Raw genomic sequence first — 18,442 nt, forward strand, 5'->3', positions numbered from 1 at the left:
CCTGTGATTTCACCTCACCCCCGACCTACACAATAAGTGGTCACCCTCCCATGACATTCTGGGAAGAGTTTCACAGCGGGGGAAAAGAAAAGCATTGGATTTGAAAGTAGTTAGTCCTGAACTGGTCCAGTGATGAATAAGATTATAGCATAGACAGGTTTACTTTGGGGTCTGGATGCTGACCATATGAATGCCAATGATATAGCTGACATAGTTTACAAGACAATATGTCTGGCTGTCCAGATAGAAGAGTGTCGTATTCCCTTGGATAAGTCACCTGACCTGTATGGGCTTCAGTTTCCTCATCAATGAGGGTGGAATAGTTGATCTTTGAAGTGTCTCCCAGCTGTGGATCTGTGACCCTGTGAGCTCCATTTAGTATCAGGAAGGGCTGAAGGAAAGAGGGACATTGAGACTGGAGAAGAAAAGCTAGGGGTGGGGTGGAGGAGGTATGCCAGCTATTATCATATATTGGAAGGGCTGGACCCTGGAAGAGGGATGAAGCTTGTTTCTGGCCCCAAAGAGCAGAACCAGAAGCCAGGGGGCAAATTTAGGCTTCGTCTAAGGAAAAACCTCCTAAAGTGTGATGAATGGGCTGCTTCAAGAGCTGGGGGAGTGCCCTCTCAGGCTGTGAGGATGGATGGGGAGGTCACCTAGAGTCTTGTAGCAGGGGTGTCAGACTCAAATAGTGCTTCAGAGAAGTGTCACCCAACTGTACATCAGGATCCCTGCTGTCCTGTAGTACTTTAGTTTGAAAATGGAATATCTGTTTTATTGTATTTTTGTTTACTCTGCAAAATATTTCCCACTTACATTTTAATCTGGTTTGGGCCACAGGCACTCAGGAGTGGTGGTGTGTTTAACACTGCATTCTTGGTTGGGCTGGGTTGGACTGAATGGCTTTTTTTGAGATTCTTTACAACTCAACTGTGATTCTCTTTGTGAATTTCACAAGGGCTCACTGTCCTCTAATATATCGGCTTTAAAACAAAACCAACTCCTATCTCTTGACCTTCATTTCCAAAGCTAGCTCCTCAGAGAGATCCCCCTTGTACCCAAGGAAAAAAGAGGGTTCAGCAAATTCTGCCAACCCAACTGAGCCCGACAGTGCCCATGGAGTCCCCCTACCTCCAGAAAGAAGGGAGGGTGGCACCAGCAGCTTCTGAGGTTCCTTGGGGGTATCTGCCTGTAAGAGAGTCATTCCTTTGGAGGTCTTCAGTTCTCTATTAAAGTGCAGACAGCCATGGTCTGGGTAGGGGTAGCAATAGATACAGTATTATTAACTGGCACCTTAATGGGGTTTAACTTCTCTTAGTCACTGTGCTATGCCTGGGGAGACAGACAAAGGCAAAAAAGAGCCCCTTTCCTCAAGGGGCTTATATTCTAATGGGAGACCAAGGTGTCAATAAATAGGCAATCTGAGATCTATACAGAGTAGGTGGAAGGTCTGAGAGGGGAAGGCCCTGGTATCTGGAGGAACAGGAAAGGCCCCTGCAGAGGTAATGTGTGAGCTGGGTCTGGAAGGGAACTGAGAGGAGGGAGAGATTCCAGGTGTGGGGGCCAGCCTGAAGTGCAGAGATAGGTCCAGTCCATCACAGCTGCAGAGTACTTGGAGGAGAGGAAGCAAAGGGTCAGGTGGGGATGGCCTTTGGATGCCAAACAAAGGCCTTTATGTGTGATCGTGTAGGTGATGGGGAGCCTGGAGGGCATCCTATTTAGAAAAGTGGTGTGGTCGTTCTTAATGCTTTAGGAAAATCACTTTGGAGATGTTTTGGAGGATGCATTAGAGTGAACGGAGCTGTGAAGCAGAGACCAATGAAAAGACTATGGCAGAAATTTAGGGGTGAGGGGATTAGGGCCTGAGCTGGGGCCAAGGCTCTGAGAGTGACGAGGAGGAGAGGCTGTGGAAGTGAAAGGACAGCCTTTGGACCTGGGTTGGCACTGCCATCATGAGCCTGGGTGACTGGGAGGACCAGGATGGCCAGAACAGTTACAAGGAAGTCTGTAAGTGGGGAGCGGTTTGGGGAACAGAGAACCAGGCCTGTTAGCACATGTTGGTTTTCTTCTGCTAAAATGCCTCTGTCTACACTTTCCACTCCCTGCTCCTTCCTTTTCTACACCTCTTAATGGAAATGCATCAGGGTCCTTCTTACCCCATTGGCTATTTTCTTCTGAGTTCTCTTCCTAATCTTCCTTTCAGCACTCAGCTCTATTATTTACCCATTTCTTTGGACTCTTTTAGCCCTTGGTTCCTGTGCCACCATATTACTTTCCTGGTGCTCTTTTTTTGCTTTCTGCTTTTCTCCCCTTCTCCCCCACATTGTGAGTGGTCCCAAGATTCTTTCTTTACTCTTTGTCTCCTCACTTGGTAATCTTTCTTTCAAAGACTTCCTCCACTCCCATGGCTTCCACTCTCATCTCTAAATTATATTTCTGGGATCTATATCCCTAGTTCTGCGCTGAAGTCCTTTCTTTATCGTTTTCTTTAGGAAATCTCCCCTTGAATGCCTAATCATCTGGTTAGGATGAATGCATTGTGGTGTAGTTCGAAGGATTCTAGGGAGATTTGGGTTTAAATCCAATCTCAGATACTTGCCAGCTAGGTCACCATGGACAGATCACTTAATCTCTGTGACCTTTAGCTCTTACTTGGTCTCAATATGGTGAAATCTTGATTTTATGTAGCTTAGAGATCACGAGGATGGCAGTGATGTTTCTGAGTGTGCCTGGCATATAGTAGACAACTAATAAATGTTGGTTGAATGCTAAACTGGTGAGGCAGGATGGCAACAGGGTTGTCAATCACATTTAAACAACTTTGGTGTGCTGTTTTGCCCTCCGTACCCCCACACCATGGTGACTTTCCTTTGAAACCAAGCCCCTGTAGATGTCATTTACTGGCTTCAAAACTAGCCCAGCTATTTGTTACCTAGTCACAGCTACGCACTTGCCTAGAATATTCTCTCTGCCTTGGCTCATCGTGCATAAACAAACAAACAAATCAACCACTTTCCTTTCAGTTTTTGAGCCCCCAGCCCAAGATCACACTCTGGCAAAGTGCTACAGTGTTAAATGTATTCTCTTCTAGGTTCTTCCAGTTCTCCCCACAGAGTAGCATATCATAACAGTAGGACATGCAGTTTAGCAATGCAAGCGGTTAAGTCTTTTCATATTTGCTGGCTTAAGAGACAAAATAAATGGGTAAACACAAAAGGTAAACAAATTTTGGAGAAATAAGGATAGACCTCTAAAGGCCCAGGAGGAGACATCAGGCTCAAGCCCTCTTCAGAAGGAGGAGGAGGAAAGGGGAGAAGGGAAAGGAGGAGCCAGTGTCTTCATTCTGCAGCCTTGTTTCAGTAAGGTTTCAGTAAGGAGGAATCCTTTTCAGCTCTCCTTGTGCCTCATTCTCCCCCACTGCCTGGGAGAGGGAGTCCAGCCCTGCTGACTGCATCATTGTGGCCTCTCTGTCACCTCATGGCAGCTGCCCTTCCAGTGCCTCCTTTGCAAGACTCTCTTGGCTTCTTTCTCCTTCCTCTTGTAGTTCTAAAAGATGGGAAGGGATTGATTTTGAGTCCAAGTTAGTGCCTCTGCCAATCCCAAGATGAGGACCAATCTCCCTATGGGGTGTTGAAGAGGACTGTCTCTGAAAGCAGCAGCCATCTAGCTTTAGGGATCAAATCTCCTGTGATGCCCAGTGTAAATGTGGACAAGATGGCACTAAATTAATATTTGGAATGGTGAATCTATGAAACATATGTCCTTAAATTTTTATGAATTAATGTCTGGGCTGTTATAGGCAACCCTTTTGGCATGTAGTATTAGTTCGGTTCCAGGGCCATTTATTGACTGAGTTTTCAAGGGTATTTTGAGGTCTGTAGTTAATAATAACAGCTAGCATTTATATAGTGTCTATTATGCGCCAGCTACTGCACTAAACACTTTATAAATATCTCATTTTATCATCACAATGACCCTAAGGGTAGGTAATATTATCTCCATTTTATGGTTGGGGAAACTGAGGCAAATAGTGGTTAAGTGGCTTGCCCAGGATCATATTGCTAATAAGTATCTGAGGCTAGATTTGAACTCAGGTCTTCCTGACTCTAGACCCAGCCCTTTATCCACTGTACCACTTTGCTATATATAGAGATTTGTCATCTTTAGTCCATGAACAATATGGAACTTCTGATATATAATTTTAGTGTCTGAGTCATGTCTTACTAGGTACTCAGTAAATGTTAATTATTTTTTGTAATCTATAGTGATGTGTTACACAGTTTCTATCATTTCCTTGTATAATTGCATGGACTAATAAGTCTGGATTTTTAACAGCAACCTTTCTGTAATTTCTGGTGTTGATGACCTTCTCTTGAATTGGTACCCTAAAGCACTCTGTTTCCTTAAATAGATATGCCTTGTGTTTGTTGCTTCTTTGTCAATACATTTATGGTTGGGTTCATGTGGCTGTTGGTCATAGAAGGCCTTTTGATTAATAAGATTTTTTGGTTTGATCACCTCTTTAATTTGGAAGCCATATGCATTTCTATTGAGGAAAGACGATAATGAGCTTAAGGCTAGCTAGAACCGTAAGGGACTCCAAATGATAAACACTTATTAAATGCCTACTATGTGCCTGGCTTAGACTGTTCCCACTATTGACCCTCTACTGGACCTGCCCTATAGCCCCCTCCCTGACAGGCTACAAGATCAATGGTTGGTTATTGGACTGACTTTAAGCACATTTTATATAGATTTTCCTTGACATTATTATGTTGGTGGCATGTTTTACATAAAAAAGCGTTTTTAACATGGATAACAGATGCCTTAGTGTTCTTACTCTGTATTTTATAGATTTGCAGTATGTGAATAAACCATAAATGTGGAACTTAGTCAAAGGCTTATTATTCTTATTACACTACTCCTTCTCCCGTTCAGCTCTTAAGCTGTGATCTTAGGATCATATATGGTTTAAAAAAAATGCTCAACACACTTCAGTTTGCTTGGTGTAATTGCCACTGTAATTCTGAGAACAGCCGCTCTCCTGGAGAATAACAGTGTCTGCTTCCTAAAAAGTGAGGCCAGATGCCTGATGCTTCGGTTTGGATCTGCACTGGACTCTTTATTTTTTTTTTTTTCTTCCTGTCAAGAGGACGATGATGAGGAAACCAAGTTCCCTGGCATGAGGCTCTAAATCCTATAAGGGCTTTGGAAATGAAAGAGAGGCCACTTCAGGGATGTAATAAGCAAACCACTCCATTTAATGTTGCTGTCCCATCTTTCTACTTACTCATCAACATTTTTTCCTGTGATTCATGGTGTCCTTGATTGATTGAGGGAGGCCGTGGTTCATTGTAAAGCAATTACATTTGATGTGCTATCTTAAACCTGTTTTTGAAGCTTGTTCTCTTTTTACTGTCTGGTCTTACCTTCTGGCATTTCATATCGGGTTTCCTCATCTGTTTGCTTTTTTGATTCCATCAGATTGGGCACAATTATTCTGGGCATCGTGGAGATCTGTTTTCCTTTTGACTTTGGTATGTAGAATAAACATTAGTATGATTTCATCATCGTTGGTAATGATGTAAAGGAATGTGAATGGGGGTGCTCCTTTTATTAATTTTTTTTGAAAAACGGGTGCCCTGAGATGGCTGGGACGATACCCATGTTATAGAGAGCTGGCTGTCATTGTAAATGGAGGAAGTCAGAGATTGCCGTCATGATAGTAGATCTCAATATGATCAATGGTCATTCTGATGATATCTCTTCTACTCAATAAATTCTTAAAGGCGTCTTTTTACTTCCAGGATCAAATATAAACACCTCTGTCTGGCATTTACAGTTCTTGACAATCCAGCCTTATTCTTCCCCTCCAGCCACATGAGGCATTGCTCCCCTTCCTTACTCTTTGCTGTCGTCAGACTGCCCTTCCTGCTGTTCCTCATGCATGACTGCCCAGTTCCCTCCTCGGGGCCTTGGCCATGGCTCAGCCCCATACCTGGAACACTCTTTTTCATCATGTCTGCCTCACAGAACTCCTAGTTTCTTATAATGCTCAAACAAAGGCCACCTCCTCCATGAAGGCTTTCTTGAAAGCTTTTCCCAGCCACTGTTAGTGGCCCCCTCCCAATCACTTTGTATTCGTTTGTATATACTCATATGTATACATATTATCTCCTCACTGTACGATGTAAGCTGAGGGCAGGGTCTATTTTGGGGGCAGTTAGGTGCCATAGTACATAGAATGCCAGGCCTGGAATCAGGAAGACTCATCTTCATGAGTTCAGGTCCAGCCTCAGACACTAGCTGTGTGACCCTGAACAAGTCACTTAACATGGATTGCCTCAGTTTCCTCATCTGTAAAATGATCTGGAGAAGGAAATGGCAAACCATTCCCCATATCTCTGCCAAGAAAATCCCCAATGGGGTCATAGAGAGTCAGACATGACTGAACAACAACAAAAAAAGGTCTGTTTCTTCTTTAGTATCATCAGTGCCTAGTACTGTGTCTGACATATAGTACATACTGAAGTAATTTTATCAATTATGATATTGACTATTTTATAGTTTGTAAATAAACCTTCTAATAGTGCAGACTGATAGAACCGACTGTCCTTTCTTCTTTCTTCCACCAAAGAATCTCTAGAATTGGAGGATGCTCCCAGGAAAAGACATCTCTTCTACGTCAGTGAATCTGGTCTGGGAGAGCCCTCCCTGCCAATGTCTCCTACCCTGTGGCCTTAATGGAACTTGACTTTGCGTGGACAGGAAAGCCACCTGAAGCCAGCTGACCTATGCAAAGAGTCTCAAATACGGAAGAAGGCAGAAATCAGGGCTCTTAAAATCTGCTTATAATTCCTCAAGGCCTATTATGAGTAGCCCTGGGGATTATATAATTAGCCTGATATAGATATGTAAAGAAGGTCACCAAGTGACTCCTCCAACAATTTGCTGAATTCCTCAGTCAACTTAATGAATGCATGAAAAAGCATTTATTAAGCAACCACTGTGTACCAGATGCTTGGAATACAAATAGAAAAGTGAGAAAATCCTTGCCTTTCATGGAACTCACATTTCAACTGGGGGAGATAACACATAAATATAGATTCAGATGCAGGGTGGATGGAAAGTTCCATGCTTCCTTAGGAGGTAGTGGCTGGTCAGATGGCAATTTCTGGGATCCTAGAGGGTAGAAAGGGAGGGTGAATGGTAGGGCTCAAGAGGATAGTTCCAAGGCAAATACTAAGTGCCTGTCATCCTTCATCTCATCAGAAAGACTGCAGTTGGTGACTGTCTTCTCTGCTCATCATTTGGTATGAGTGGGTGTAAACTCAAGGGGCCCAGCCCACAACCCCTGGGAAAAAGGGGGATGGGCCTGAGGGTTAGGGAGGAGGGAGGTGGTCACTGGATTCCCTCCAAAGGAGCTAGTCAACAGCCTGCAATAAGAGGAAAGGGGGAGGCATTGGCAGGAAGATTTTGGGGGAAGGGATGTCTGTAGCATCAGCTCCTTTGGGCCCTCCAGTGCTTGGGCGAGACTGGACCACAGGTGGTCCAGGATTAAGGAAATTACAGAGTAGGGTCTTTTGTTCAGGAAGTATTTGACAGGTACTTCCCCATTCAGTGTGGACCTTCTCACAGGTGTTTTGCTGATTGTGATTGATTGGGGCTCAGGTGGATTTTATTGAGAATCCAACACTCTGGGATCTATAAAGCAAGCTGACGGACCAACTCTCTTTTTCTTCTCCTCTTTCTGCCTTGCAGCAGAAGCACACAAGAGAGGTAAAGGTGTTTGGGTTTGACCTGAAAGAAGAATTCTGAGAGTAGACTTTCTCAGTTCAAGAGACTGAAGCAACTGGGACACTGATTTCATTCAGAAGCATGTGAACAGGCTGATGGACCAATGTGCCCATCCATTTAGGCCAAGAGCATGGTTCATGAATCTTAGGGGAGTGTGTCTGTGTGTGTGTGTGGTAGTAGGAAGGGGAAAGGATTTTGAATTCTGTAGGCAACATGAGTCTGAAATTTGGACTTCTAGCCAGAGAATAGAAGTTTCTTGGGCAGCACCAGTTTTGGGAAGTTGTCCCATGAGTAACTCCAAGGTTGAGAGTTCAGGTACTGGCTTTTTAGAGGGAGAAGGTTTCCCCAACAGCATGTTTATTGGTGAAAGAATAGGATCAAAAACCTGATTTCTGGAGCTGAAGGACTAAAGCCACATCATAGAGAGGCGATTACTTTGAATTACTTGGACAATTCAGATCGGATGTGAAGGGGGATTGCTTGAGCAACATTCCCCAAAGTATGTTTATTTTCCTGGAAGAGTACAAACCACAGGATGGTGGAATGAGCCTTGGTGGGATTGTGTGGGAATGATGGCCTCATCAGAAAGTCAAAGGACTACCCTGATAATAGCTTCCCATTCAGTGTCTTCCCAGGGAGGAGGGACCTGGCAGTCTGAGTGCCTTATGTGTTTCCAAATCTGTTATTGACTCCCATCAGTCTTGAATTTTCTCAGAATGAAATAAAAGCCATCCCACACTCTATTTGTATGCATTACCCTGATTACTTATATGGGAATTGAGGACCCCTTTTATTCCATATTTAAAGAAACCTAGATATGAGCCCATCCGAAGCTGTGTTTTGGAGATTTCTGAGAGTGCTCCCAGGTACAAATAGTAAACCAAAGAGACTTTAGGTTTGAACCTGGTCTATGTGAGCCCAAAGGTCTTAGGGTGAGGGGGTGGGGCTCAGATCCTGGGTGTGGATTACAGATGGTAGCAGTGCAAATGGATGACAGCTCTAAACATAAAATCCTGGTTTGAGAGCCTTGGGCAGGCTAGGGAAGATCTTTGATCTTGGAAATTCTCTTATTTTGTGTATATGCCTTAGTATTGTAGCCAAATAAAACTTAGGACAAATTTACTCTTGCGCATGTTTAAAATGAGTCAGTTGTGAGTATTGCGTGGGGATTAGACTTCCAAATATCTTCCTTCGTCTGACTGCTGTCTTCTTTCTATCTCTGGAATTGTAGTTGAATGTAGACCAGGACCCCTGTCATGCAGAAGTGACTGCTATTAATATCCATTAACTCCACTACATGTAAAAAGGATGTGTTCTGAGCCACAGCTGTAAACTTACTTAACCCCTTAATTTTTTATTTGAGTCATAACAAAAGCCCAGCTATCATGACCATTGTTTGATCTGCTAACTCTTCTATTATAGGCTAACTCTCAGTGACGATTCACCCGTAACTTTTATGCCCAGTACCTAATCGATGGTTAATAAGGACGTGTTGATTTAAGTAGATTTGGCTCCAAACTCCCCAGAAATCACTATTTTGCTTCAGTGCTGAGTGAAGCATTGTGGTACAATGGAAAGATGCTGGCTGTGCATTGGAGGTCATGGGTTCAAATTCTGGGTTTGCTGTTTATGTGGCCTTGGACAAGTTACTGTTCTCTTAGGATCTCAGCCTTCTCATCTGTAAAATGAAGGGTCTGTGCTTGCTAAATCGAAGATGGCTTTAGTTCCAATTCTGTGATCTTATGATGAATACCGCGAAGGAAATGTGGACTCGAACTGTTTTGATCTGAATCCCTTTAAGCCCCTAAATCTAACTTGTACACAACCCAAGCATAGCTTGTAATTGGGTTGTTTTTCTGTGTAGATGTGTGTATGTTTTTCCTGTCAAGGACATTTCATTTAAGGGATGTAGCCTATACTATATTCTGGCCAGTGAAGTTCTAAGCCTGAATGGGTGAGGAGACATTGGTGGGAATTTCTCTCAAGCTTGACTCACACTCTGGACTTTGGAGAAACCTCTGCCCTGAGTCTTACCTTCTGATGGCAGCCCCCTACCCTGGAGCATCTTTTCCTGAGGGGTCCCATCTCCCTTCCTTTCACTCTTGATTTACTTGCTGAATCACCTCCTTACCAGCTGCTTTACTCTTCCTCTCTCTTTTGTTGTTGTTGCTTCCGTCGTGTCTGACTCTTTGTGACTCCATTTAGAGTTTTCTTGCCCAAGACACTGGTGGTGGGTTGGAGGCGGGAGGGGTTTGCCATTTCCTCCTATGTTTTATGACATTCATATAGCCCAGTTTGTTTGTTTGTTCTCCAGTGGATGGACCTGGGGCACCTGTTTTATTTTCTGGGATCCTTTAGGATGTGCAGTGGGCTGGGCTGTGCCCATCTTCCCTACAGCGTGACCCAGGCCATATTCCTGCCTGTATATTTCTTGGTTCATTGGAAAGAGTAGAAGGAAACAGAAGCAGGTCCCATCACAAGGGTGGAGGCCTGATGCCCAAAGGGCCCAAGTACTTTTTGCCAGCTTTGAGAGAGATGGTGCCTGTGCAGCCTGGGCTTCTTCCAGGCTGTGCTCTTGGAGATACACTTTGGCCAGCCCAGAGATTCTCTCACTAAACCCAAGGCAGGCTGGGGCCCACTCTGTTGTCTGAAACAATGGTTTCACTGTCACAACAATTACCATGAAACCAAAGCTGCCTTTTCCAAAGAAATAATACCTTGTAAAAAAGCAACATTCTAAGAAAATTACATAGCGCCCACTTGATGGAATAATGAGCCCAAGCTTGGGGGACGGCAGTCATGACCTAATGCAATATTTAGAAGGAATATGCTGTATGTAGTTATTAATGTAAAAAGTCACATCCTGCATTCTTCTAATTTGTGGAAAATCTGTCATGAATTGCCAAGGAACCTCTGATTTTTGTACATAACCACATCAGAGATGGTGACTTTCTTTCCCCCCTCCCTTTGCCTTAAAATACATTCTTGTAAATGCTAAATTACTTTCAGACGTGTGATGCCCCTTTAAAAGGTTGGTTTGCTAAGTTTAGCAGTGATGCCTTTTAGAGAATTAACTTTTTTCCCCCAACTTTGCCTCTGAGGAGGAATTGATAAATCGCTCTTTGTCTTGCGGGGAGTGGCTGGTTTGGGGAGGATTAGCGTTGGGGAACATTGGGGCCCACAAAGGAAGGAGAGAGGGAGGGAGACAGCCTGTCCCCCCGTGGTGCTCATAGGGGATGGGCAAGTCATCCCAGGCAGAGGCTAGCCCAAGGGAGGGGGCCTTCTGTTCTGCCCCAGTTTGGCTATGGAGGACGTCTGCTACCTTAGGCTCTGTTAGGACATGGGGAAAGGGAATAAGCATGTATATAGTGCCTACTGCGTGCCAGGCAATATAGGAACACTTTACAAATGTTATCTCATTTGATCATGAGTCCCATGGGGCATAGGCACCAAGGCAGTGTGGTGCGATGGAACTAGACCTAAAGACATCATCTCCTAAAGACTCATCTCCTGGACAACTGAGTATTGTCTTGCTTATCTTGGCTATCAGCTTCCTTTTCAACTCTTTCCTTGTCCCTGAGGGCACAGCTGGGATCAGTGGGTAGAAGTAACCCCGGGGTATATATTTCAACTTGATGTAAAAACATCTTCAGGATTAGAGCTACCTGCTGGCAGTGGAGTGGGTAACTCAGGGGGTGATGGGTTCCTCCTCCCCAGAGATTTTCAAGCGAAGACTGGATGACCACTTGTCAGGGCCATTGTAGAGCAGGGATTAGGTTAAATGGTTTTGAAAGTCTCTTTCAGCCCTCAGATTGTGGGATTCTGCTGGGATTCTAATGGGTGCAATGGGTAAGCAAAGGCATTGCAGGTACAGGAATCAGCTTGAGAAAAGCACAGAACTGGAGGTAGTGAATAGGCCATTTTGACTGAAACGTGGAGCATACAGTGGAGACTCAACTAGAAAAGTAGGTAGGTACCAGGCTTTGGAGGCCCTTGAATGCCAAGTTAGGAAGGTTGACCTTTATTTGGTATGCAAGAGGGAATGGTCGCAGAGCTCTGAGTAGGAATGACACGACCAGACTCACACCCACAATCTCAATTTTCATGTCCTTGCATTTTTGGTTGGGGAGGTTTTTTTTTCCTTTTGTATATTTTTGTCTTCATTGTGAACTGAAGAGACACCAAAAGAATATTCAGATTGTAAAACACTGTCTATGAAATCAGAAGAGACTGACCCTCTCCTTCCTCCCCTCAGGTGGCATGTCTGACCCAAGTGGCAGCAAATTACCTTATTGGTGGAAAGGAAGCTAAGCGTTGGGGCACTGCTCACGGCAGTATTGTCCCGTACCAGGTACGTGCCAAGAGATGCTACTTTCGGGTGCCATTAATGTCCTGGGCCTGCATGGTGTAGGATGGGGAAAGGATCAGCCTGCAAGGATCAGCCTGTCATTTTTAACCTTTAGAGAGTCTTGTAACGTGCCACTCTTCTGCACATAACAAGATTCCCTGCAGAGACTGGGTTTTGCATGTTTCTTCAGGAACAGATTAGTAACCAGACCCTGCAAGGGATCAAAGGCTCTCCCTGAAAGTGAGACTTTGGAGCTCATGTTATGGCTTGGTCATTTTTACCCAAGAGAAGTTCAGATTGGCCAGATTTTAGAAAATAGAATTTGTTTCTAAAAATACTTTGTGCGTATTTTAAAATTTTTTTTTTATTTGTAAGCATCATTATAAGGCCAACCCTGATAGAGCTGTCCCATGAAACAAAAACACTGAAGCAAAGCAAACCACCACATCACGAGTGTTTGTGCACGTGGCCCAGTGGCCCTGGGGTCCACTGCCTTTCTTTCAAGGCGGGGGAAGGGAAATCTGTTTTTTTCTTTTATTTTTTTCCTTTTCATTCATTCATTCATTTATTTATTTATTTATTTTTAGTTTACAATACTCGGTTCTACATAATTTTGAGTTCCAGATTTTCTTCCCTCCCTCCCCAAGACAGCATGGAATCCAATATATCTTCTATGTATAACTTCGCGCTAAACTTATTTACACACTAGTCAAGTTGCGGAGAAGAATTATGACCAATGGAATGAATCATGGGAAAGAAGAAACAGAACCAAAAAAAACCCAAAAACAAAAACAAAAGAGAGAAAAAAAGGGAAAAAAAAGGCGGGCATAAAGTGTGCCTCGATCTGCATTCATACTTCATAGTTCTTTCTCTGAATATAGATAGCATTCTCCATCGTGAGTCCTTTGGAGTTGTCTTTGCACCTTGTGTTGCTGAGGAGAGCAGTTTATCAGGGTTAATCCCTACAAAATCCATTTATCTGTGGTTGTGTATAATGTTCTCCTGGTTCTGCTCCACTCACTCAGCATTATCTCGTGTAGATTTTTCCAGGTTGTTATGAAGTCCGTATCATCCCCAGGAAATCTGCTTTTTCTTCAGCTTTCTGGAGTCCAGATTGGTCCCTGTATGACTCTGAATTTGGAGGTCTTTCAGGGTTGCTGCTTCACGTTACTGTGATGATTGTGTGTTGTTGTGCCCCTACGAGGTGTTGTAGGCTTCTGTGAATTCCTCATTTTTGTTATTTCTTTTTGCAGAGTAATATTTCCAAATATTCAATGGTTTGTTCAGCCATTTCCCAGCCAATGGGCACCCACTTTGTTTCCTATTTAATTGGGCCACCAGGGAAGTCACAGCTTGGTTTGTTCAAGGCCTTAGTGATGGATTGCATGATACTCAGCCCACGAAGGGGCCAGATGATTATTTGTGTGGGGTATAATTGTACCTTGGAGAAAAGAAAAGGGTCTGAGGGTTCTAGATCTAGACCTAGAAGAGTTTCATAGCCACTGTTATTTGTTCCATTCCTTCAATTATTCTTAAAGGTATAATCACCATTAACTGTGGCTCCATTAATAGAGTTGGGTTTGGAGCCAGGAAGATCTGGGTTCTAATCCAGCCTCAGATACTTAGTCACTGTGTGACTCTGGGCAAGTCATTTAACCACTTTTTGCTTTAGTTTCATCTATAAAACAGGGATAGCAATAGCACCGACTCGCAGGGTTGTTGTGGGGATAAAATGAGATGATATAAAGAGCACATTTGGCCCATTGCCTGGCACACAGTAGGCATCATATAAATGCTCATGCCCTCCCCATTTAGGTCTGTCTTACCTTTGCTGGTCTAAACAAACATGAAAGGTGATTGTAGAAAACCAGAGCCAAACTCCCGACTGGCCCTCTTGGAATATTTTTAGAGTGTTAATGCTGATGCTTTGTGTATAACTGGAAAATGTCAAAGTGGCCATTTTGGCTCCACGAGTGAAGATGGCCTCTTTCACGTTTACGAAGCCCAAGTCTTTGCCTTTAGGTAGGCCATGTCCTCTCTCCCCCTTTGTCAAAGGGAGGTGGAGCAGATGAAGCTCTCTGCTGCTTTGCCCGCAGAAGGCCCCAGGAGCTGGTACAGTGTCAGATGCTGGCATTCAGGTATCTGTATGTAGTCTCTCCCTGTCCTCTGGGACGGCTCCCTGGGCACCCTGTGCACAGTCTGGCTGTCTTCACTGATGACAGAATAACCAACTGTGAAATTCTGTGACTTTGCGTCAATAGAGGAAAGGGCACTTCTGTACAGAAATGCCCTAGGCCCTCCGCAGGGGCAACAGCACCCTCTGCAGTGATGCTCCTATGGTGGAAAGAGCTCAGGCAGGCACTGTGTCTGCTTACATCCTGTGGGTGTGGGCGCCTTTTCCTTTTCTTTGAGGAGAAAATATTACACTCTTTCAATTAAGAAACACTTATTAATTTCCTACCATGGGGGAATAGTGTGACCTAGATCAGAGACTACTGAACTTGGAGTCAGAAGGTCTGGGTTCAAATCCTGCCTCTGACACTTATTGGCTGTGTGATCCTGGGCAAGCCATCTTTTAGATGGGCCGCAATCTCTGCTGGAGAAGGGCCTTTCCATCCTGAATAAAACAGATTTCTGATAGCAACATTGAGATCAGACTTGCTGGTCTAACATGCAGCACGCATCCTTAGTGAGGGGGCTGATGAAAGATAAGGAAGACACGGTCTCTGGCCTCAAGGAATTGACTTCAAAAGCCCTTTTTTGGTTCTGGTCATTTAATGTCCAAACAGCTGGTGAACAGTAAAAAATTTAGTCAATCATTTGGTGGTTTCCTGGAGAGGAAATCCTGAAAGAAGCAGGGCTTGGCTTTGACCCTCCTCCTCCCCCATCCTGTGGCATTCCTTCTCCTCACTTCCCTTCAGTCATCTCTGGACACATGATAGCTTCATGGCTGCCCAAGGCTTCTTGAGACCTCCCTCCTTCTGCTTTTAAGAACCCCCAGCTCCACTCCTCTCCCCTCCCAAACCTGCTCTTGCTTGACTGTCCAATTGGAAAGGACCTAACCAACCAGGTAGGAAGGATTTGAGATTTCATCAGCTTGGAGAACTCTGGGGGGGGGGGCTAGTCTCTAGTCCCCCAGCAAAGATGGCAAGGCTTCCAGGACTCAACAGATACAGCTTAGAGAAGGCTGGAAGCATCCAAAGGTTATGGGACTTGCCCAGAGTCATGTGGGTGATATTGGAGACAGGATTTGGGCTCCATCCTCCCTGATTCTAAGCCCCAGGATTCTATCCAAGATAGAACATAGCCTCAATGAGCCAGTTCATATTAAAGTATAAGTGACTAATAAAGACTTCCCTTATTACTGCTTCCCAGGATACTCCTATTTCAGCAGAAGAAAGCGCCCTACCTCAAAGTCATGGGTTTCTGATGATAATGTATCCAAGTTCAAAACCGGGTGGATGGAAATATTTTAGAGCAAGAGCAACTTGCAATACCCCTCAAATCCCATTACGTAGACTTTAGTTTTACTTATCCAATACCAATCGATTCAGTTTGTTGTTGCTACATTTATTCATTTGTTTCTTCATGTCTGCCCTCTCTTCCTCTCTCTTCTCCCCCCAAGCCTTGACCAGATATTCTGGCCTTCTGTAGGCCTCTGTCACACTTACTTCATGGGCATGGGATTTCGTGGATCCCAGTGTGGCACATGGATTGTCTTTTGGCCGTCCCTTGTTCTTGCTCAGTGAGGAGTCTGTTATTTCTCTACCCCCACTTCTCTGAGGACATCCTTTATGCTGCTTCTCATGTGTTCCCTCATTTGTAATGCACGGCCTGAGGCCTGCTCTTGCCCTCAGGGGCCTCCCCACTGCCTTTTGGGTCATACTCAACTTGCATGTTTTAGATGCTGCAGTATTCTATGACTTGTGGCCGTGAAGCTTTTCCAGGAGAATATTCATCCTGGAAAATTAAGTTTTGTTTCTGGGAGAAACTTTGGGCCAATGAGAGCAGCTCCAGTGTCCTTAGGGCCTTCTTCAGTTCTAGGCCATGCTGTCTGCCCACCTGCAGTGTCCATCCCAGACCAATGTACCGAGGCATGAGCTCCATTGTCTTTGGACGTCCTGTCATCAGCTTTGGCCACTCATCTGTGGCTATTTACTGGGCATTTTTGTATGAAGGGCACCGGGCCAGACACTACAGAGGATATGAAGCCCTTAACCTCTGTGGAGTAGACAAAGTGGGGGAAGAAATTCCAAGCCACTGGGGCCCCTGTTGGTGGAAAGTCCTATACTCATTCACTCTTCAAGACAGAAATGTATTCTTCATGGTTGAATTGCCTCAGTCTCCTGTCCTCATGGGCTCCGGACGGGTTTGTTTGTAGCTTTATTATCCACAAGAAACAAGAGAAGGTTTATGAGGGTCTTACTGTATGAGCCCAGAATCATCTTGTTTCCTCTCTGAGGAGACCTGGTTAGGGCACTGTGATTAAGGGATAAATGCAGATTTGGTCTGACTGTAACTTACATACCAAGATGGGCTCACGATATGTTTATAAACCCTGGTCTGTTTCCAATTTTTAAAATAGATTTGGAGACTATTTTTATGGGTGAATGCCAGGATAATTATCGTTCCAATTTTAATAATAGAAACAGTTTAGTGCCTAATCTGACTTGTCTGTATTTTGAGCTGGAAGCCCATAGTGGATGGCTCTTGGGGTCTCAGAAAATTAGGGCAAAAGAGGGCTCTCTGTTCATGTCCTTAGGCCCTCGTTAAACACCCTCTGAAACTGTATCCTTATTTGTCTTATTCCTGTTAAAATCTGCAATGATCCACTCACTGATTGTAGGGTATTAGTGGATTGAAAGCAAATTCCCGAAAGGTAGGGATGCTTGCTTTTCCCAAAAGAGCCAGCTCTTTATTGTTCAGGAGGATTGTCCAATTTGGACGCTATTTCTTTCTGCTCTTTTCTTTAGCCACCCAATTTTGGGATACTTTGCACCTCATTTATCATTTCTCTCAGGGATATAAAAACAGATGAAAATCCAAAGCAGGCAATTTTTCTACTTGTTAGCCACCTTGTCTTGAGTTTTCCCCTAGCTAGGCTGAAATCAAAGATTATAAGATCATTTCAAAGACTGTTTTTGGTTTTGGATTAGCTATGCAACTTTGACTTCTCATTGCCATGAAAAATGGCGGCCAGCTTTCACCTCCCATCTTACCACGTTCCTCTTCTACTCAGCTAAGTCCATTGGTTCTCCATGGCTTTCAGATTCCTCTGTTTAGCTTTTAAAGGCCCACGCAGCCTGGACCCCACCTATCTTTCCAGCCTCATTGGACATAACTCCTCCTAGGTGTGTATGTATGTGTGTGTGTGTGTATGTGTGACATGTCTATCTATTCATTTGTTTATGTATTAATCTATTTGTTTATTTATTAATCTGTTCATGTGTATGTTATTTATATTATTTATATATTTAGTTATTTTTAATATTTATTTATATATTTTTATTTACTTGTGGTCTCCCCAATTAGAATGTAAGCTTTCTGGGAGTCAGGATTATTTTAGTCTTTGTACTTATATCCCCAGCCCTTGGCACAATGCCTGATACACAGTAGGTGCTTATTAAATGTTTGTTGACTGTTAGATATTCAGGCACCTACTATGTGCCAAGCTCTGTGCTGAGTACAGGACATAAAAAGATTTAAGGAAACAATCCTCATTTTTAAGGAGCTTACACCCCATGGAGGGGCAGAAACTATGTACAAGATACTCAAGATAAATATGAGTGAACATTTTGGGGGAGTCACCAGCCCAGCTGTTGAGGGATGGGGGGATCCCATGTGCATAGTAGCATATGGCCGCAGAATGCTCAGAGGGTTTTCCTTATAAGACTTTCTTTTCTTTACTTGCCTGTAAATGTAGAGGTTTATCAAGGATAACGTAGACTGTGATTTCGTTAAACTGGAGAACTCTGTTGAGGAGACTCCACTCGCCATTCAGGTTGATGCTTCATCTGCCGTCTCTCTGAGAGAGATGTCTGGGGTCTCGAGAGGGGAGAGAACCTCGGTATGGCAGAGGCACCTGGCACTCAGGGCTTTTTGGTTCTGAGGTCAGATTCTGAGCTTGTCGTGAGGGTCAAACAAGGTATTAATACGATGTTTAGCATAGTGCCTGGCACCATGCTTCCTGCCTTCTTTTGACTCAGTTTCCTTATCTGTAAAATGAAAGAGTTAGACTCTACATTCCCTTCCAGTTCTAAACCTACATGCCCAATAACAACATGGCTAGGACAGGTGGCA

The 18,442-nt window shown here is 44.0% G+C and overlaps 1 protein-coding gene across 3 annotated transcripts in view; it reads left to right on the plus strand.

Moving 5' to 3' along the window:
- SUGCT (succinyl-CoA:glutarate-CoA transferase) overlaps positions 1 to 18,442 on the plus strand; it is a 643,092-nt gene that overhangs the window by 116,355 nt on the left and 508,295 nt on the right. For all 3 annotated transcript variants that reach the window (XM_036738675.1, XM_036738678.1, XM_036738676.1), the window contains one exon: positions 12,050 to 12,145. In XM_036738675.1, the coding sequence (XP_036594570.1) occupies positions 12,050 to 12,145 (96 nt within the window). The remainder of the gene's footprint in view (positions 1 to 12,049; positions 12,146 to 18,442) is intronic.

The sequence above is a fragment of the Trichosurus vulpecula genome, chromosome 9 (assembly GCF_011100635.1).
Source record: "Trichosurus vulpecula isolate mTriVul1 chromosome 9, mTriVul1.pri, whole genome shotgun sequence".
Lineage (NCBI taxonomy): Eukaryota > Metazoa > Chordata > Mammalia > Diprotodontia > Phalangeridae > Trichosurus > Trichosurus vulpecula.